General features: G+C 40.1%; 1 protein-coding gene across 1 annotated transcript in view; it reads right to left on the bottom strand.

Moving 5' to 3' along the window:
- ARHGAP10 (Rho GTPase activating protein 10) overlaps nucleotides 1-21,951 on the bottom strand; it is a 348,170-nt gene that overhangs the window by 154,123 nt on the left and 172,096 nt on the right. Inside the window, exons 12-13 of the mRNA XM_030816218.1 lie at nucleotides 19,143-19,188; nucleotides 15,862-15,927 (exon numbers count right to left, since the gene is read on the bottom strand). Coding sequence (XP_030672078.1) covers nucleotides 15,862-15,927; nucleotides 19,143-19,188 — 112 coding nt within the window. The remainder of the gene's footprint in view (nucleotides 1-15,861; nucleotides 15,928-19,142; nucleotides 19,189-21,951) is intronic.

Below are 21,951 nucleotides of genomic sequence, written 5' to 3'. Positions count from 1 at the left end.
CTCAAATATGAAAGGTAGAAAGTTTACTAGCTGTAACCTCTGTCTTACGGTCAAAATGGACTGTATACTACAGGTGGCTGGCCTCGTTTTCAGTTTCTAGGCAACACAAGAGAAAACATTTTAGCTTCAGACCAGATGCCGTAGACTTGTTGCTATTCTTTCTACCCAAGCTACTGGCAAAGTGCCGAGACAGGGCCTAGAGGAAAGCGGCGGAGTAGGAGTTTCCGATTTCATTAGTAACCTTTGGGGCCCCACACTCTCCCAGAGGTCTCCCTATCCCAGTATCTAATACAGGCACTGGCTGTGACTCACTCAATGTGCCCTTCAGTTTTTCCTCACAGCATGAACCTTGGCAAAAGGAGTATTTCACAGCCTCTGGGCCTTCCCGTAGGATCAAGCTCCCCCATCACCACTAAGTTGCACTGTCCACCAACTCTTCCTCTCACCCTGTTTCTGCTGCCATAGGATAATTCTGACTTAGAGCCAGGAGACTAGGCTCCAAACCCCAGCTTTGCCTAGTTGCGTGACCTCTGACAGCTTTACCCTACCTTGTTCTGGCCTCTGATACCACATGTGCAACTGAGCCTATTAATATATATCTGCTCAACTACCGAGTTTTATGGAGACTGTGTGAGAGAGTGTGATATACTCCAAAAACATAAAACGCAATACGTTAAAATTTTTAATATATTGTCATATGCAGATTCTGTATTGACATTTTGTCTGCTATGAAGAGACCTCCCGAGGTGTTGCAGCAATCCTCAGCAAAGACAGTGCATCTTTCTCAGGCCAAGGATGCACCTTCAGAATCCATGAAGCAGTTGTTACAGAAAAAAGGCAGATGTAACTTTAGAATGGCTTAATCCTGAATCTAGATGAACACTTTCAGATTTACTTAAATCTTCCCTCCCAACTTCCCTTTCCTACAGTACTCTCAAACTTTAAAACTTTGTTCTTTAACAGCTTGTCTTCTGTTTTTCTTTCCTTCATCTCTCCAACATCCTCAAAAAAAAGGTCAGACTATAGTGTCTCTATCTCCTCATGCTCACTGTGGTTAAGAGCGTGGGTATTTAAAACACAGTCTTGGAAGCAAGTTGTAGTATACTGCTCTCTACCTCTGAGATTTAGACGAATCAAATCACGTTTCTTCACTTCAGGGGCTCATGCAAATGGGGATAATACCACCTGTCTCATATGGTTCTTGTGAGAAGAATAACACCTAAGAAAAAAACAAGTACAACCTCGCTGTTATTTAGTTTGACTTCCCAACCACTAAACCCAATGGCTGTTTCTTGTTCCTCCACCAACCTGATCTTTCTAGAGTATTTGACACAGCTGACTTCTTTCTTCTTGGAATCTCTCCTCTTATGGATTCCCTTCCAACCATCCTTCTTCCTTCTCCTCCTATACCTCTGGTCTTATGTCTCCATTATTCTTCTTCCTCTCATCATCAAAATAGAGGCATTCACAAAGATTCTGTCCTTTTCTCCACTATCGTCTTGACTTACACTCTCAAAACCTTACCTCTCTAAAAATAATTCCTGCCATCTCTCCTCTTGCTTTCATTCTATTACTTATAACATGCCACTTGCATTCAGAATACCCAAAACCAGTCTCTATCCCTCCCAAACCTACTGCTCATCTTGCATTCTGCCTTGGCTAAAGGTCTCATCCACCTCATCTGGGAAGCTTAGAGTCCATTTTCGCTTTCCCCTCTCCCTGACTTCCAATAACCAGCAGGTCATCAGATTCTGTTGGTCTGCAAAGTCTCTCTTCCTATCCATCCCTTCTTTCCATTGCAAATACTCTAGTTTAAACCTCCATCATTTCTTACCTGAATTACTCCCCAAATTCAAGCAACCACCCTGCCTGCCATCTTACCCCCATTCTATTCCCACCAATTCTATTCTCTGTCAAAGATCTCAAGACACACTCCCATCCAAATCTGTCAATCGCTCACCACAGCCTACAGAAAGAGCTAAGGCAAACGATGCAGCACAGCACCTGGGATCTGCCACTCTCTGGATACAACTGCTCACAAAGCATCTCCCCACATCATACCACCCACTCACCACTACCAACACCACCCCAGCATGGTGGGAGCACCCTCTGTTCCAGTATCTACCCTCTGGAGCAAAGAGCAGGGTTGCTTGCAGCCTTAGCAAATAGAGATGGTGTCTCCTAGAGCAAAAGGCTTGCTTGCTGGCCATCATAAAAGATCTGAGTTTCCTGCATTCAGAGTTTTTCCTCCTATAACACGACCAACTGTATCATCCGTAAGTATCACCTGGCCATCTCTGCAGTGCCCTGAGGAATGAGGGCTCAGGGAATGAGCACAAAATGCACTACTCTAGCTACTGACAGTAATAAACAGTCCTGTGTCAAAGATCCAGGAGTCTTGTGTCTTCTACTAGTATCCGTGGAACTACGCAGGATAACTGGTTAACATGAAAGTAGAGTAAAATCTGTCTTGAAGTTAGATTGAAGCTCATCTTTAAGAACAGGAACCATATTTCTTTTTTCCTGTAATACCTTCCCTGTAAGAAATACCCCAAAATTACGACTAAAATCCATCTAACATGTGTGTGCCCAGGCATAGGTAAGTATTAAAGTAAGCTGGAAAGGATTTTCCAGCTCATCTCTAATGTAGCTCAGGTTTAAGCACTAGCAAAATTTTACTACAATAAATCAGAAAAGAGACTCAAACTCAAGGCAAAAGTGGGCCGTTGCTTTTTGCAAGATTCCTTTTCATTCCCCTGCTGCAGAGATGGAAAACATCAGAGAAGGCCTAATGTTGTGTCTCGCTGCTGCCCTCTGCCTCTCCACCTCAGAGCAGCTGCAGTAGCAGGTACTAAATCCCAGGAGGAAGAATGCCTGTTTTTGGTTTTCAGGGTGTTTTGTAGTGTTTGTCTGGCTTCTGAGGAAAAGCTTGAGATAATCTGAAAACCGTGGTGTTCTTTCTGAGCCTCTGGCTATTTCACTGCTCGGGATATTTTAATGCTCAAATGTCCACATATCACTGAAGAGGAGGAGGTTAAAAGCCAAACCAGTTAATTTTGCTGTTTTTTCTAAGAGCCACATAAAATTAACAGATAAAGTGAATTTGGGTGATTTATTTCCCAATGTAAATTGCTATTTTTAAAAAAAAATAGAAAGTTCTTCAATCTCCTAGAGCCTTAAATCAATAATGACACTACTTAATTATAACTGGCCTCAATGACTAGATTTATCTCTAAATAAGCAACTCACACTTACTGGGCATTCAACATGTGCCAATGTCCTAAGCATTCTCTTTTAGTTCTCACAACAACCCCATGAAGGAGATCTGATCCTTATCCCATTTCACAGATGATAAAAAAAGACACAGAGAGGTTACATGGCAGAGTTAATATGGAGTAAAACTGAGATTACAATCAAGATAGTCTTTTGGGCTAATGTTCTTCACCACTATGCTAACAGTGTACCATAAAATGTCACAGACTTCATCAGAATGCAATGCAAAAACAAAGCCGAGCATGCCTACTCTGTAGCAAGACAGTTCCACCAAGTTTCTTCTGTTCTAAAAACACCTTCGACACTACTTGAAAATATACCATTGTCATTTTCTGACACCTACCCAACCTCCAACCCCAAATACACCCAGAAGCAAGATGATTTATTGTAAGGATGGAATATATCCTATTAATTTTCTTCATTTCTATTCTGTGGATGCATTAAAGAGGAGGAAAACACATGAAAAAATGCCCATCATCACTGGCCATCAGAGAAATGCAAATCAAAACCACAATGAGATACCATCTCACACCAGTTAGAATGGCGATCATTAAAAAGTCAGGAAACAACTGGTGCTGGAGAGGATGTGGAGAAATAGGAACACTTTTACACTGTTGGTGGGACTGTAAACTAGTTCAACCATTGTGGAAGTCAGTGTGGCGATTCCTCAGGGATCTAGAACTAGAAATACCATTTGACCCAGCCATCCCATTACTGGGTATATACCCAAAGGACTATAAATCATGCTGCTATAAAGACACATGCACACGTATGTTTATTGCGGCACTATTCACAATAGCAAAGAGTTGGAACCAACCCAAATGTCCAACAACGATAGACTGGATTAAGAAAATGTGGCACATATACACCATGGAATACTATGCAGCCATAAAAAATGATGAGTTCATGTCCTTTGTAGGGACATGGATGAAACTGGAAAACATCATTCTCAGTAAACTATCACAAGGACAAAAAACCAAACACCGCATGTTCTCACTCATAGGTGGGAATTGAACAATGAGAACTCATGGACACAGGAAGGGGAACATCACACTCCGGGGACTGTTGTGGGGTAGGGGGAAGGGGGAGGGACAGCATTAGGAGATATACCTAATGCTAAATGACGAGTTAATGGGTGCAGCAAAACAACATGGCACATGGATACATATGTAACAAACCTGCACATTGTGCACATGTACCCTAAAACCTAAAGTATAATAATAAAAAAAAATCAAAATAAAAAAATTAAAATAAAATAAAATAAAATAAAAAATAAAGAGGAGGAAAATGTATAAAACCATAGGTAACAAAGAGAAAAGAAGGTTGAATTCATGGGCTGAAAAAAAAAAACAGTCACTGGACAACAGGAAAGCAGTAACAGTCCTAAACCAAACCCTAAATCACACAGACAAGTGGTAAAGGCAAGGACTTGGGGTTCGCCATCTCAGAGGAAGGATCTGCCCCTATTAAATGTGACCATTCATTTGGAAACAAATAGTTTCTCAGTTTCCTTAAAAAAAATAAGATTACTAATTGTGAAAATGAATATTCAGTCCTGATTTGCCTGGATTTATTATTTCAATTTTGCGTTTGCATTTCTGTAGACACCACAAGATTCTTCAGCTCCCTCCCACAGAAGACTGTCCTCTATTTCCACCCACACTCACCTCACACCCATTTTGATTAAAACAGAGACCGAGAGAAACTCTAGTTTACTTGCTGCAAATTTTCTGAGGACAGCTGTTCTTTATTTTCTTCATTGCCCTTGGCAATTTAAAATTAACGAGCAACTGGTAAAATTTGTTTCAGGTTCACTCTGGATAGCTTCCTTTCCATACCCCTGAAGATTAATACTGAAATTATACATTGTAATCTTCTACCAGAGCCCATCTTGAGAACCCCATACAATTCCAAAGTGCTCTAGAGGCAAAGCAATCTTCAAGCAGTAAGGTTTTCCAAAAATCTAAAACTTTGCTTTGCAAAGGAAGATAAATTTGCTTTTACATGCAACAAATGAAAGATTGTCACATCTTATATGTGGCTTCCTACTTCTATCCCATGAATTCACAGCTTGTTACAATGCTGAATTTGATAACTGACAGCTTGCCTAGATCGACGTTTTAATGCCATACTCTAGAAAATTAAAGTGAATATTCAAATTATCCACATATGGAAGATTTTTTAAGAGAAACTTCATAAACAAAAGTGGCATCCAAATTTAGTTTTAAATGGTAATGACTATTTTAAAAATAGCAACTAAAAGATGTTTTTAAGCAAGAGTCTTACATTGTTTTTGCGTATCATATAGTACATGCACCTAGGTGTCATGCAGGCCCAGAAAGAGACAAAGCACTGCTCATGGGGAGCAGCTCATTTGTACTTACTCAAAGAAATGATGTAATTACACTCCAATCTCTGAAACTATAAGACTCTTTCACACATAACATGATGTACTTTTCTATGTCTAATATATTACCTGCAGTTCAGAAAGATGCTGACATAAATTCATAAAGGAATGAAAACCAATCCTACATGTTATGTGAAAGTACCAATTCCAACCACATACAAATTCTTCCAATGACTTTAGAAATTGTTGAGACACATAATATTACCAATATGGAATTTTAGTCAAATCTGAATACTCAAGCAAAAAGCAAATGCTTACTGAGTGCTTACTATGTGTGCAAGGCATGCCTGTATTTAGAAATGAGAAGAGGCAAGCAAAGGATAAATAAGACATTTTCTCCGAGTAAACAGTAAAGTTCCAGAAACAAAGTAAACATAGAAAATATAACTTAAAATACCAGGCAGTATAACTGCCAAATGAGGCACATGCACATTTCAAGATTAAAACAATGCAGGAGAAGGATGAAGAAGGAAATGAAGATAGGCATTTAATGAATATCTACTATGTGCAAAGACTTGCTCTGTAATCCTCACAAAGCTGGGTGGGAGGTAGTGTGAATAAACTTTTTTTTTTTTTTTAAGGAACTAAGGGTCTGAGAGGTTAAGAATCCTTCCAAATGCTTATCTTATTGCACCACTTTGGAACTTAACCCTGACAGCTCCTTATCACTCAAAGGCAAGGCAACCCTTCGGCAGAGTAATCTGAGTGCCTCCCTCCCTCCCTCCACTCTCCATTCCTACCGCTCCTCCTATCTTGCCTGATGGCCCTCGGGTCCCAAATGCATCACATTGTTTCCATCATCTACACTTTGACTCTCGTTCATCCCTCTGCCAAAATTCCTTCCTTCTGACACCCCACATCCTTGCAAACCTGGACAATTCCTTTTGCCCTGCAGAACTCAGCTCAAGAGTGAGAGATGTCGGAGGTGCAGGAGGGGCAGGGGAGAAGGCCAAGCCCATTGTCTTTTTCCAGAGATGTGGGCAGAGCAGATGACTTCATGATGAGAAAGCTACAAATCATGGTGGCTGCACAGTAATGTTAGTAATGTTGGTTTTCAACAAGACCAAGACAGTGGAGGAAAGGTGGTGTAAAGCTACTTGAGAATAAGGGAATGTTTTCCCACAGAGGAATAAACGACTACAGGGCACCAGAAGCCAGATGTCACACAGAGACGGCAGGTGGGAGGGACTGGAGGTAAAGCAGTGGGATGAGTGAACAGGAGCTGCCATGAACACTTCTGAGTCTGTCTGGGATTCACCTAAAATGCATTTGAAATTGTAACTGCTTTTGGCTTCTGACACAACGAAACATGACTACATTTAGCCATTTTGTTATTTCTTCCCTCAATCTCACATTTTGGGATGGAAGTTCTACCTTACATCCATATGCTCTCTGTCATTATCCCAAATACTATATGGCACCATGACCCAGGGCCTTCATAAACCCTACTCTCTCAGGAAAGCCCCTGTGTCATCTTCTGTCCCCGAAAGGCAGAAGATCAGAAAATTCTTCTCTCCACCTGACTACTCCTATTGGATCTCTCATTGTCTAAAGAAGAGAGACCCAACTGTCAACAATTCTGTTTCAACAGATGTGGACTGAGACCAGTAATCTGAATTTCCAAGAAGCACCCCTAGTGCTCCTGATATACGGTATGAGATCATGGACCTCTCAATTTCCTTGACATCCTTCATTACCCAAACTAACACTTCAAGGTAAAATTCCTTGCAGAATTCCTATCGACATATAACCAACTGCTAAATGTGACTGGTACGACTTCAGCAAAATCATTCGGCTGTATCTGCATTATCTACGCCATTGCCAAACCTATTATCCAGAATCAGTTACCTCACTTATAAATACTGCATCCTAAGCAGAACCCTGGGGCATCCCATGCATGACTACCAATATTAGTTTTCATATTTACTTTTTGAATGCCTGTTTCTTTGCTACCTATCACCTTCTAGTATTTACCCAGTTCCTTTACAATCAAATGCATAAGCCTGATTACCTGCTTTTACTGTTTCTCCATGTTTCCTTCACAACCAAGTTTGTCTTTTCTCAGTCACCCTTTCTCTATATCTTTGCTGAGTTTCCTCTAAACACCAAAATATACTTTCCCATCCTTTAAACCTGAGGAAGCCTACTCCTAAAGACAGTCCTCAATTAACATCACATTCTTCCCAATCCTTCAACATGCACTCATATTCTCTTAATCGGTGCAAATTTGCAACATTTTGATCATCTGGGACACTTCAATTACTTACAAATCTTTTGTTTTGTCAGCCACTAATAAATCAAGGATTGTATGTAACCAGCATTGAACACATATCCCAGAGGCCTAGAGCATGACTATGCATGTCCTGTGATGCACCAATAAATACTGGTTGACTGGCTTCTGATTAGAACTAGGGTTTAGATATGATAAGTCTTCTGCTATTGAGGGAACAAAAAGAATGTTGTGCTATTTTCTTTGGGACTTTGCTGATTTGTTTGGATTTAGGTTGCAGGGATTTTTTGTTTGTTTGTTTTTGTTTCCACACAGAGTCTCGCTCTGTTCCCAGGCTGGAACGCAGTGATGCGATCAGCTCACTGCAAGCTCCACCTCCCGGGTTCACGGCATTCTCCTGCCTCAGCCTTCCAAGTAGCTGGGACTACAGGCTCCCCCACGACACCCACCTAATTTTTTTTTTTTTATTTTTAGTAGAGACGGGGTTTCACCGTGTTAGCCAGGATGGTCTCAATCTCCTGACCTTGTGATCCGCCCTCCTCGGCCTCCCAAAGTGCTGGTATTACAGGCGTGAGCCACCGCACCCAGCCTGTTGCTTTTTTTTTTTCCCCTTGAGACAGAGTTTCGCTCTTGTCACCCAGACTAGAATGAAGTGGTGCAATCTCGGCTCACTGCAACCTCCGTGGGTTCAAGTGATTCTCCTGCCTCAGCCTCCCAATCAGCTGGGATTACAGGCACCCGCCACCATGCCCAGCTAATTTTTGTATTTTTGGTAGAGACAGGGTTTCACCATGTTGGCCAGGCTGGTCTCAAACTCCTGACCTCAGGTAATCCACCCACCTCGACCTTCCAAAGTGCTGGGATTACAGGCATGAGCCACCATGTCCAGCCAGGTTGTGTTATTTTTAAAAAGATGTTAAGAGAAAAGCTCCCCATGTAGCAGGACACTCAACATGAAGATAACAATGGTGTATCCCACTTCTCCAGCACACAAGCAACTCTTCCATTAGGACAATGGTCTCCCAAACTTTGCTATGTATTAGAATCACCTAGGGAAATTTAAAGAATCCTACTTTCCAGTCCACATCCAATAGCAATTAAGTCAGGCTTACAGGGTATAAGAGGCTGACAGGGTATAAGAGCATGGCATCAACATTTTTAAGGCCAGGTGCAGTGGCTCACGCCTGTAATCCCCGCACTTTGAGAGGCAGAGGAGGATAGATACTTAAGGTTAGGAGTTTGAGACCAGCCTCACCAACATGGTGAAACATCACCTCTACTAAAAATACAAAAAAATTAGCTGGGCATTGTGGCACACGCCTGGAATCCCAGCTACTCAGGAGGCTGAGGTAGAAGAATCACTTGAACCTGGGAGGCAGAGACGAAGGCTGCAGTGAGCCAAGACGGAGGCTGCAGTGAGCCAAGACTGTGCCACTGCACTCTAGCCTGGGCAACAGAGAGAGACTCCGTCTCCACAAAAAAAAAAAAAAAAAAAAAAAAAAAAAGAAGGAAAAAACAAATTTTTTTTAAAAGATCCCAGGTAATTTCAATGTGCAGCAAAGTTTGGGAACAACTGCCTTAGGAAGTCTTTTAGCTCAGTATAAAAAAGCAGTCACTTCCTAGTGGTAGAGCTGGTATGTATTATTAGCAAATATTTGGTAAATGGATGAAAGACCAGCTGATGTGACTCCCACATATGCCAAAACATCATGAGCAAACTACTCTATGGAAAAGTATGGTTTGTTAATTTATGCTGATACTGTAGCAAAATGGAGTTTTTCTCATCTCAAAACTAGAATAATTTCTAAATAACTGCCAGTCCTACCAAAATATATTAATATCCATAGGTCATATATTTGTTATATGTTATTTAAGATACGTTATACACTAAAAATGTCATCCTAAGAGTACTGAGAATGATAGTACAGTTTAGACATTTGTCTGAAGCCTTGCAAATACTGCAATAATATCACAAAGTTTTTAATAAAAATGTCAAATGTCATTTTTAAAAGAACATGTTAAGAAAGAGGTAAGGAGAACTGAGCCACCTTCAGAAGCAATTGGAGGCCAGAAGAGAATTTAGTAGAAGAGGAAAAATGAGTCCAATCTTACGTAATTTCTTGTTTAATTCTTAGTTTTCTACAAAAGGTAAGTATGAGAGAGTAAGGTCCCAATAATTGAATAATTAATACAGCAAGTGCTGTGTGAGGCCAGCTCAAGGCCAGGCACAATGTGTGTCCTTAGAGACGCTTGGTCCTCTGCTCTAGGAGCTACAGGCAGGACTAGATTCTCAGTACCCATGTGAGAGACATGACATATTCTTTCTTCTCTCAGTCAATCATAGCTTGGGCTACTCTCGGTGATGGTGAATTAAATTTCCCCAACTGGCTTACTCAACCTCATAGCTGCCGTGATGGGTCTGTGCCCCAGGTAGGCTGGACAGCTAGGGAGCTGAAGGGCCCCTAAGTCCAGACCAGGGATGGCCAACAGAAAGACAATGTGACCCAAATAATGCAATTATATGTTTTCTAGTAGCCATACTAAATAAAGTAAAAGGAACCAAGTCAAAACTATTTCAATCGGCAAAATGTTTTATCATTTTTCAATATGGGTTTACACTGATCATAAAAACATTTTTCAAAGATCTTAATGAGGGCCAGGCACAGTGGCTCACGCCTGTAATCCCAGCACTTTGGGAGGCTGAGGCGGGCAGATCACGAGGTCAGGAGATCGAGACCATCCTGGCTAACACAGTGAAACCCCGTCTCTACTAAAAATACAAAAAATTAGCCAGGCATGATGGTGGGCACCTGTAGTCCCAGCTACTCGGGAGGCTGAGGCAGGAGAATGGCGTGAACCCGGGAGACAGAGCTTGCAGTGAGCTGAGATCGCACCACTCTACTCCAACCTGGGCCACAGAGCAAGACTCCATCTCAAAAAAAAAAAAAAAAGAGATAGTTTAAATTATTTTTCTTATTCAGCCTTCAAAATCCAGTGTATTTAAATAAATGTATCTCATTTTATATATACATATGCTGTGATATCATGGAAGCAGTAAGATTATAAAAAGACTTTGGTTTTGATACTGTAACCAAACAAACAAAATATAGGTCCCTAAGGCTGCCTGATTGCAGGTGAACAGTTTTATGATTTTTTTACAATAAACTTCTAAGTGGGTATCTTCATCATCTTATTCATCATTTTGAATAAATGACTGGTTTAATAAATGCAACTTTAGGAAAGACCTCTGAGTAAACATGATAAATTAATCAAAATGAGATTTTATTTTCATGATCAAAAACTACTTGAAATTAGCTCCATTCATAAAAATTAATTTCAAAGTCAAATATTTCATTTCAAAAGTTATAGTCATAATCCTATTCTTCTATCAACATCTATAAAATATACGACCTAATCTAGAATAAGATAATTTTTTGTCCATATTACTTTTTGAAACTTTTAAGTTAAAATGATCTGCTTTGTTTATGGTAATCTGTCTATGGCTTCAGAAAAAAACGAATTTATGGCAGAATTAAATCAAAATTTGACTGAATTAAAGAGGATTAGTAGAATGTGAACACGGTAGGAAGGGACCCTCTACATACAAGCATCTTGTAAGTGGAGCTCACTTCACAATCAAGCTGTCAGTGGAAGCAGCTGGAGGACACAGGAGAACCTAGTGGAGGAGACAAGTGGCCATGACAGAACAATTTAGAGATGTACATGTGTTGTCTGTTTATCGTATCTTAAAAAACCCATGTCCCTAAATTGTGGATCTGTCTGCTGCCTTCAATACATTAGCTCAATTTTCAAGGAACCTGACGGGGAAGGTCCATTGTGGCTCTTCCATTCTGTGGTCACTCTGAAGAATGCCATCAGGCCCAATTACCAGCTGGAGAAGACAGTTTCCAAATAAAGGCAGTAGAGCCCCAGCTGAGAGCTATCCTACACCTGAATCAAAGGATGCTGATGTTCCAAGTGCATGTGATCTTTGATGATGACACAGGAACAATCAATGTATCATTTTTGATGACCGGAGGTGTGTTTGTTGGGGACATTTCTAAAAGAATCACAGAGAATACGCTGAGAGATTCAAACACATAATCTGTATCCTGGCTCCCCTCAGTTCACCTCTGGCCACCATTATTGGGAGGCAGATGTGGGGGCAAGCAAAGAATGGGATCTGGATGTTTGCTAACAATCTGTTAATTATACCAACAATGGGCAATTCCACTGTCTTCAGAACTTGGCTTCCAGTCTCTAGGTTTGAGAAAAGAAGAGCCCTTCTTAGGCAGTACACTGTGCCTTTACCCTCTAGATATGCCCCCACAGCTATACCATGTAGAAATGTTCCTGGATGTGGACATTGGAATCACTTCCTTTTATAACATCAGCGATGGATCCCGTATCTTTACCATTCACTGGAGTTTCTGCTACAGAGCCACAGAAATTGCTCCTGTGAATCCAATTAATGATGTTCAGGCTTCCTAAGTATTTGTCCTGTGAATAATCAGGGCACTGCCAGTTCTCCAGTTTATCCCCAGCCAAGGCAAATAAACTTTTGGCCACAAAAACAATTAGAGAAAAATTACTTCGTGCTCAAAGCTAAAAACTTTTTCTGGTTGGTGCAACCCATGGGACAAAGTTATAGGAGAAAAATATGGAACATTCCATAAGTCATACACACACACTGAATAGATGGCTTAAGAAAAATTCCATTTAAATAGTAAGTATTGTCACAGTAGTCTTTTGGGTTTGTGTTTATGTTCCAATAAATATGTTCTAAGCAGTCAGATCAAAAACAGAAAGACATGAAATGAAAAGGTAAGAAAAAGGCTAATGGCTTTAACCAAACCATATGAAATACTAGTTTTTAGATAATCATACTTAGAACATGAAAACAGTGATTAGAAGTAATTCTTCAACTAGATCTCATTAAATGCTTCTGGTCATTAGTCATGTAGACTCAAGAAGTGTACAATAGTTATTAATGCTATTTACCAACTATTCCGTCTCTTTACCTGTTTTCCAAGCTCACTGTAGCCTCGACCCTTGGGATTGAGTGATCCTCCCACCTCAGCCTCCTGAGTAGCTGTCACTACAAGCAAACACTTTAACACTCAGCTAATTTTTTTAAAAAAAAATTTATACAGACAGGGTCATGCTATGTTGCCCAGACTGGTCTTGAACTCTTGGGCTCAAGCAATCCTCCCACCTCAACCTCCCAAAGTGCTGGAATTATAGGTGTGGGCCAGTGCACCCAGCTGTCCTCATCATTTTCAATAATAAGTTCTGACTGTTGATTCTTTTAAACTCTTATTTTTAGTCTATTATTCCACTGAAAGCAAAAGTTTCAGTAATGGAAGACCTTTGGGGGGAAAAATATTCAAAAAGAAAAATACATGCTTTTTGTCTCTTATTTTTAAATGAAAAAAGCTAACATAAAATGTGTAGACATATTCAACATCTATATACTTATAAAAATATATTCAATACATCCAGATTCCAATATATATTTATGTCATTCAGTGTACATAACACTCCATAAAACCACACATACCAATCAGAAAGCTTTCTAGATAGATCCGCATCTATTCAGGCAAAAATAAGTATGTATAAGACATGCCCTTTTGGGAAAGAATTTATCCAAATTAATAAACATGCAAATGACACAAAGTTCTACTTAAGAAACTCAGAAAAAAAAGAAACCTGAGTGTCAAGTGAAAGATACTAAGATTGCAGGGGTTTTTCTGAAATTCTTTCAAGGTACCAGGATAAGAAACAAATTTGCCGGCTCAACTTCAGTGCAGATTGAAATGAATGAAAACCTGTCAGTGTGAACTGCCACTGTAAGAGAATGTGGGAAGAATGGCTTTCTGTGGCATAGGTTGTTGTTATTGATGGGCAAATCCCCAAATCATACAGCAGCTCCTACTCCGCCAATAGCCTACACACTAATTTCACAGGTGGCAGTCCTATCTTTCTAACAAAGACCTTGTTTGGAGAGAGAATGTGAAGGCAGTACTCCACTCCCACTAAGGCATCCAAAGTCAGACTGGAATACAGAATATATGAGAGTGAATTAAATATTCCATTCATACATACTTCACTAGATCTCTAAACAAAGAGAATGTCAACCTCCAGAAATAGCCTGTTTTGCAATGTTTAATATTTAGTTTCTCCAAAGTCTGCTGGAATGGCTGCATAGCAAAAGGGCCCAATTTTTGCTTAGAGACTTAAAAAAAAATGTTTTGGGCTATTGGTCAGTGGAGGAATTAGCTTTCCTTAAATTTAAAATGGAAACACAAACAACCCAAATATTTATCAATAGGTGAATGGATAAACAAATTGTGGTATATCCATATAATGGAATACTACCAGACTACCAGACAATAAACAGAAATTTATAGAGCTAAGTATCCACCCAACCAATGAATCTCAAAAGCATTATACAGACAAAGCCAGAGTCAAAAGACTATAAACTGCATGATTCCATTTGTACAAAAATGCTGAAAATGTTAAAAAAAAAAAAAAAGGGGGGGGGAGCAGAACATGTGTGATAAAAAGTAGCTCAGGGACAGACATGGTGGCTCCTGTCTGTAATTCCAGCACTTTGGGAGGTCCAGGCAGGAGGATCAGTTGAGCCCAGGAATTTGAGGCTCCAGTGAGCTATGGCTGTACCACTAAACTCCAGCCTGGGTGACAGAGTGAGGCCCTGTCTTAAAAAAATAAAAATAAAAAAGCAACGCAGCAAACACAGGAAAGGAGGGAGGTAGGGGCCACAAAAGAACTCAGTGAGGGAAACAGAAATTTTCTATGTATGTAATAGTATCACAATTGCGTAGGTTTTCAATTCAAAACTCTTGCGTTTGTACAGTTAAAATCAGTGAATTTTACTGTTTGCAAATTACACCTCAATAAAGCGGATTTCTTTTTTTGAGATGCAATCTCGCTCTATCACCCAGGCTGGAGTGCAGTAGCACGATCTCGGCTCACTGCAACCTCTGCCTCCCAGGTTCAACCGATTCTCCTGCCTCAGCCTCCCAAGTAGCCAGGATTATAGGTGTGTGCACCGCACCCAGCTAATTTTTGTATTTTTAGTAGAGATGGGGTTTCACCATGTTCGCCAGCCTCAGGTGATCTGCCCACCTCAGCCTCCCAAAGTGCTGGGATTACAGGCGTGAGCCACCACGTCTGGCAAGCTGATTTTTTCAAACGGGGACGCATACAACAATGGAGGATGGAGAGTATCTTCAGAGTGCTTCAACAAAAAGTGATTACGATGAGTTGTACATCACTGCTGATTCTTCTAAGGATTCTTATGGGCTGAACTGTATCCCCCTAAAATTCTTATGTAGAAGCCCTAACCACCAGTTTCTCAGAATGTGACTATATTTAGAGATGGGAGCTTTAACAAGGTGATTAAGTTAAAAGGCGGCCTTTAGGGTGGGCCCTAATGTAATAGGCCCTTATAAGAAGCAACTTTGACATGTAAAAGAGACACCAGGGACATGGGTTCACAGGAAAAAAGGCAATCTAAGGACACAGTGGGAAGGTGGCCACCTGGAAGCCAAGAGGGGAGGCCTCAGAAGAAACCTTGAATTTGACGCCTTGATTTTAAACTTCCAGCCTCCAGAACCACGAGAAAATAAATTTCTATTCTTTAAGCCACCCAATCTGTGGTATCTTGCTATGGCAGATCTAACTGACTAAGACAATTCTCATTTCAACACTGACCTCATGTTTTAATATAGGAAAGAAATATGTAAATAAAAAGGAAAATCCCTCATTGTCATAGTAAATGAATAACTGATCCTTCTGATACTCAGAATGAGCATTTTGTGTTAACACGTTTCATTCTGTAACACTTAAATGCAAAAAGGATTTTTAATGACTTTTAGATTTTACATACCTACAGCCTCTCATGAATGAAATGATTCAATCATATTACCTCGTGTTTCAACAGCACTGATGCATTTTCTGATAATTGTGAACCCCATTTTATCCAACTGTGCACCTACAAGAAAGTTTAAAACATTAAGTGTACAATTATTTATCACATTTCTCTTCCTTTTAAAAATAGGAAAAATTATTTAAATCCAAACTAATTTTTAGATTACTATCAAAAAACTAAAGGCAGATGGGCACAGTGGCTCACATCTATAATCCCACCACTTTGGGAAGCCAAGGGAGAATGATCACTTAAGCCTGGGAGTTCCTGACTTGCCTGGGGAACATGGCAAGGCCCCACCTCTACTAAAGATGTTTTCAAATTAGCCAGGGTTAATGATGGGTGCCTATAGTCCCAGCTACTCAGGAGGCTGAAGGAGGAGGATAGCTTGAGCCCAGCAGGCAGAGGCTGCAGTGAGTTATGATCATACCACTGCACTGGGTGACAGAGCAATACCCTGTCTCCAAAAAAAAAAACAAAAGCTTAAGGCTATGTATTCCCTAAATAATATAAACAGGAATTTTATATATATATATATTTTATTAATTTTTTTTTTGAGATGGAGTTTCACTCTGTCACCCAAGCTAGAGTGCTGTGGTACAATCTCGGCTCACTGCAACCTCCACCTCCTGGGTTCAAGCGATTCTTCCACCTCAGCCTCCCAGGTCGCTGTGATTACAGCTGCCTGCCACCACGCCCGTCTAATTTTTTGTATTTTTAGTAGAGATAGGGTTTCACCATGTTGGCCAGGCTGGTCTTGAATTCCTGACCTCAGGTGATCCGATCACCTTGGCCTCCCAAAGTGCTGGGATTACAGGTGCGAGCCACCGTGCCTGGAAGGAATTTCATATATTTAGAGCACTTGCTGGAATATCAGGATATCTACTTAACAATAATATACATATTTGTAATGTAAAATAATTTTAAAATTAATAACTATAATTCATTTTAAAAGTCAAAAAGAAAGTGATACAAATCTCTAAGGGAAGCTATCTAGACACAGTTAAGATATATTTTGCCAAAAATTCTAACAGCAGCTCAGTTAAAGAAAACTATATATATATTATATATATACACATATATATATGAATGAATGTTCTTAAATTACTTGAGAATCTAAGAACACAATCCTTTAAAAAAAAAAAAAACCTAGGAGGAAAAATTTTAAGAAAAGCTTTTTAAAAATATTTGGGCAATAAGCTTGAATTAAAATTTGGTATTTTACACCATGCTCCAAGCTTTTAAAATAATATCTTATTATTTTCATAATAAATTTAAAACAGATGATTCATATGGCAGAGCAGGCTATTTTGGAAATATAATTTTTATACTTTTTCTAATATAGATGCTTATCTATGATTAGGCTGGCATATCTGTATACCCTAAAGAATGACAATTCTTGTTTCAAAAATTAAGAGGCCAGGCGCAGTGGCTCACGCCTGTAATCCCAGCACTTTGGGAGGCCGAGGTGGGCGGATCGAGACCATCCTGGCTAACACAGTGAAACCCTGTCTCAACTAAAAATACAATAAATTAGCCAGGCGTGGTGGCGGGCGCCTGTAATCCCAGCTACTCGGGAGGCTGAGGCAGGAAAATGGCGTGAACCCAAGAGGCGGAGCTTGTAGGGAGTTGAGATCGCGCCACTGCACTCTAGCCTGGGCGACAGAGCGAGACTCCATCTCCAACAACAACAAAAATTAAGTTAAGAAAAGTACCCTTAGCCACTGCATTTAGAACCTAGGGAACAGTAACACTAATCCTTGGCTCTCAGAAGGGCTACAAGAACAATCCATGAATATAAACTTCATACATAACCCATGATGCTAAGCTTGAAGAGAATTTTAATGAATTGGGCAGTGGTTTTCTGCTCAAGAATCCACTATTCACAAAGCTTTATAAAATGGAAGTATTTATTTCTGCTTAGCAAAACTGTTTTCTAAAAAAGACATGTTTTAACGTCTCTGTAATAAGAAGGGGAAAAAAGAGAAAAGAAGGAAAGAGAAAGGGGAGAGGAGGGAATGAGGAAAGGGAAAGGGAGGAGGAGGAGGAGGGAGGAAGGAAGAAAAGGTGTCAGAAGAAGAAGAGAACAAAGGATAGAGGGAGAAGGGAAGAAGGAAGAGGGGTAAGAAGGTGCCTCAGGGGATGTGCTGCTTGTGGCATCCTGTCAATCACCAGTGCCAGGCTACAAGAGTTGTCTTTTATTCAAACACTGGCTCAAGTGATCACAATTATATTGGAATCCTATGTTACATAACCACAGTGTTTACAAACTGTGGACATTTAATAAATGTAGCTTAATTTCTCCAAATATGTCAAAAGTAAATTCGTCAGGAACCCAGCAGATCTGATCACATTTTTATGTTTAAAAAAAAAAAAAAAATCAAGGGTACAGAGCTGGGCATGTTCCATTTTCTTCAAGTACAGACAGTGGCATGTGAAGATCGTTGTCCTTGAATATTTGAATAAATTTAATTGTTGTCGCTATTGTCCAATGTGCACTGATAAACTATTTGTATAGCTTGTAGTCCAACACTATAAAGATAAAGCATATCAAGGGTAGGAAACAGGGCCTCGATATAAACAGCTCTTACCCACAGGAGTTAACTCAGACAAGAAGTTGAAGGCTGCATACTTGAAACTCTTATGTGATTGTTAATAAACATCAAAGTAAATGTAGAGAAAGTATTTTGTACAATTTTTTTTTTTTTTTTTTAGAGAAAGACTCATAGAAAAGTCCATAGGCCAGGCAAGGTGACTCACACCTGTAATCTCAGCACTTTGGAAGGCAGAGGTAGGAGGATCACTTGACCCCAGGAGTTTGAGACCAGCCTAGACAATATAGCAAGATCCTGTCTCAACAAAAAAAAAATTAAAAATAAAAAAAATTGGCCAGGTATGGTGGTACACGCCTGTAGTCCTAGCTACTCAGGAGACTGAAGTGGGAGGATCACTTGAGCCCAGGAGGTTGAAGCTGCAGGGAACCAAGATCATGCCACTGCACTGCAACCTGGGCGACAGAGCAAGACTTTGTATCAAAAAAAGAAAAGAAAAGCCCACAGATGGGAAAGATCAACAAGGGCTACAGTAGTCCAAGAAATGTTTAGGAGGTCCCCGTTGAATAAAACAGAATATATGCAATAGAGGATCATTACATGTAATACCCCTCTATATAATAGAGGGTGCAGAGAGTAAGCTCCCAGCAACAGCTTGACATCCATAATGTACACAAAGTAATAGATGGAAAAAGGAGAATACAATCATTTTTATAAATGAGCACTTACTTCCTTCTGGTCTTGGGATGATGGCTGTATTAAAACTATGGGACAGCTAATAAAAGAGAATGGAAAAACAAGTTTTTAATCAAATCAGCAAAAATTATTCAAGTAGGCACACTGAGGACCACACACACACAAAATAACATTTTTATAAGCTTGATACTGGTTAATGTGTTAGAATAAGAAATTGGTCTTCATCCCCACTTCCTGACACAAAGCATCTAAACTCTTGGGATTTCCTGAGTAATAAGAACGTCTTTTGTTATTCATAACAAAATCCTTTTGGTCACATGTAAGTTTACGCGAATGAGGTGACTTCTTATAGAGCCCCTGGATAGGCCATCTCAGGATGGGGCTGAATACCACAAAGACCCAGTGATATTTTTTTCAGCCCTACCCACCAATCTCTTCAGCAGTGAGCCGGCAATAGAATTCTGAAACAATGAGCTCTGATAAGCTTCCGCGTTGGTGAACATGAGGAAGTGCTGGGAGGCTGGTGTACCCACCGAGGGCATGGGGGTTCCGTGCACCCACCTCAACCTCACTTCAGACTTTGTCCTATGCATCTCTTCCACTGGGCCATTCCAGAGTTGTAACTTTTATAATATACTACTAAATACAAGTAAAGTATTTCTCTGAGTTCTGTGAGCTAATCTGGCAAATTATTAAACTGATGAGGGGTTCACGGGAACCCCCAATTTATAGCCAGTTAGCCAGAAGTATGGGAGGGTCCAGACTTGTGATGGGCATCTGAAGTCGGGCAGTCTTGTGGGAGTGAGCTCTAAACATGTGGGATCCAACACTAACTTCAGGCAGATAGTGCGCTGTGTTTTCTCAGTTAATAACACACTATCACATGCTCAGATGCAAAGATAATAACAAAAAGGAACATCTCTGAGACTACTTTTTCTCTCCCTGAGGTATATCAAATGAGCAAAAATAAGATAAAGGGGGCAGGGTCCTTAAGGGATTTATTGAAAGTTTGTGTATACTTGAAATACTCAGCCGTACAGCTATGAAGTGATAAGGAAACTGCTGTATTCTAACCATTAAGATGGAGCTCATGTTTTCACCAATATTTCTAAAAATCAGTATTTACCTAAAGAGATAACTTAAGTAAGTACAGCAGAAATAGCACGGTGATAATTCTAGGCAACCTTTAAGAACTGTAAGGCTGACAAATTATTTGCAAGGCTTACAACACCCACCAAAAACATGCAGTCCCTTCAGTGTCCCCATATAAATACATAGCTGAATATTGTTTTTCTGCAGACTTGCCTTTGTCTGTGTATCTCTGAATTAATCACTTGGCTCCTGACTCTAAAAATGAGGTTATATATGTCTTCAAGGTTACACTGACATTGCCAACAGACTCATTTCTCAATGACTTAGTCTTTTCACTATGCATACTGACTCTCCAAAGTACCATTATTTTTTTCTGTATTTTAATGGATGCAAATCCAGTATACTTCCTGCATCTCTGGGGAGATACATTCTAGTGAGTGTGCTGTCTTTACTAAAGAAGATTAGTATAACTTGTTTTGGAGTCTCAGTAACCATAAACACTGTAAATACTCTTGATTCACAGCTAAAAATTTCAATGACAAATTAAGAATAAATAGAAATAAGGCTGGGTGTGGTGGCTCGTGGCTCATGCCTGCAATCCCAGCACTTTGGAAGGCCAGGGTAGGTGGATCGTTTGAGGTCAGGAGTTCAAGAACAGCCTGGCCAACATGGTGAAACCTCGTCTCTACTAAAAATTACAAAAATTAGCTGGGCATGGTGGCACACGCCTGTAATCCCAGCTACTAAGGAGGCTGAAGCAGGAGAATCACTTGAACCCAGGAGGCAGAGGTTGCAGTGAGCCAAGGTCACGCCACTGCACTCCAGACTGGGCAACAGAGTGAGATTCCATCAATCAATCAATAGAAGTAAAACTACAGAGGCTAAATGCATCCCATATATGGTAAGATGACACCCAAATCTGACCAAGGATGCTTGGTTTGGGGAAGGGGGGTGTGTAAGAGTGATACATGCCCCAATATAGCATCAATTTTTATACTATGTTACTTTGGGTTTTCATTTTCCAAGTACTTCAAGATTGCCACATGCACTGCTGATCAGCCTCCTTGCTCTCGTTTCCTATACACTCACCAATGCGCTCTCTGTTACCAAGAGTTAACATTAGCTTTTGCCCATTTCATAAGCTCTATTCTGAAATCTCTCTGTTTCTGCTCTAGATGATCCCTCCTCTACTTTCAAACCACGCTCTTTTTTTTTTTTCCTCAACAAGGCTGAACTGGCAAATGCTTTCCAGATAAGCCTGCCTGGTACCTGCAATGGCAGTTTACTTAGAGTCATACATAATACTTAAAGTAGAGTTTATTTAAATTGGTTCTGTGGCATTTTCTATAATTATCCTCACTAAATCCCCAATACATGATCTGCCAAATTCTCAACTCTCAAAAGCCACTAGTCCACCAAAATGAAAGTAGTGTTTCAATAGTGGCCAACAGACTGAATCCTGGTGCCTCTGGATCTATACCACTACCTTCAATTTATTCCTCAAAGCACTCTGAATACAGAGGCCCATTCACTAAGGCTACATAATACTGCATACTGTAAACTACTAGATAAAACTTTAAATTGTTACATCAAGCAAAACAATTACAGCAGTCACTTATAATATTGCCTGCACTATCTCACATTTCCTGTTCCATCTCCACTGAGATCAAAATGCATTGCAGGCATTTATTGTGTTCATCACCCAAAGTACTGTCAAGTAGGAAAGATGAAATTGAGAATTTAGACAACT

This window comes from Nomascus leucogenys, chromosome 7b (genome assembly GCF_006542625.1).
Source record: "Nomascus leucogenys isolate Asia chromosome 7b, Asia_NLE_v1, whole genome shotgun sequence".
Taxonomy (NCBI): Eukaryota; Metazoa; Chordata; class Mammalia; order Primates; family Hylobatidae; genus Nomascus; species Nomascus leucogenys.
Note: the sequence above shows the minus strand (reverse complement) of the source record. Positions and strands in the feature narration are given on the sequence as shown.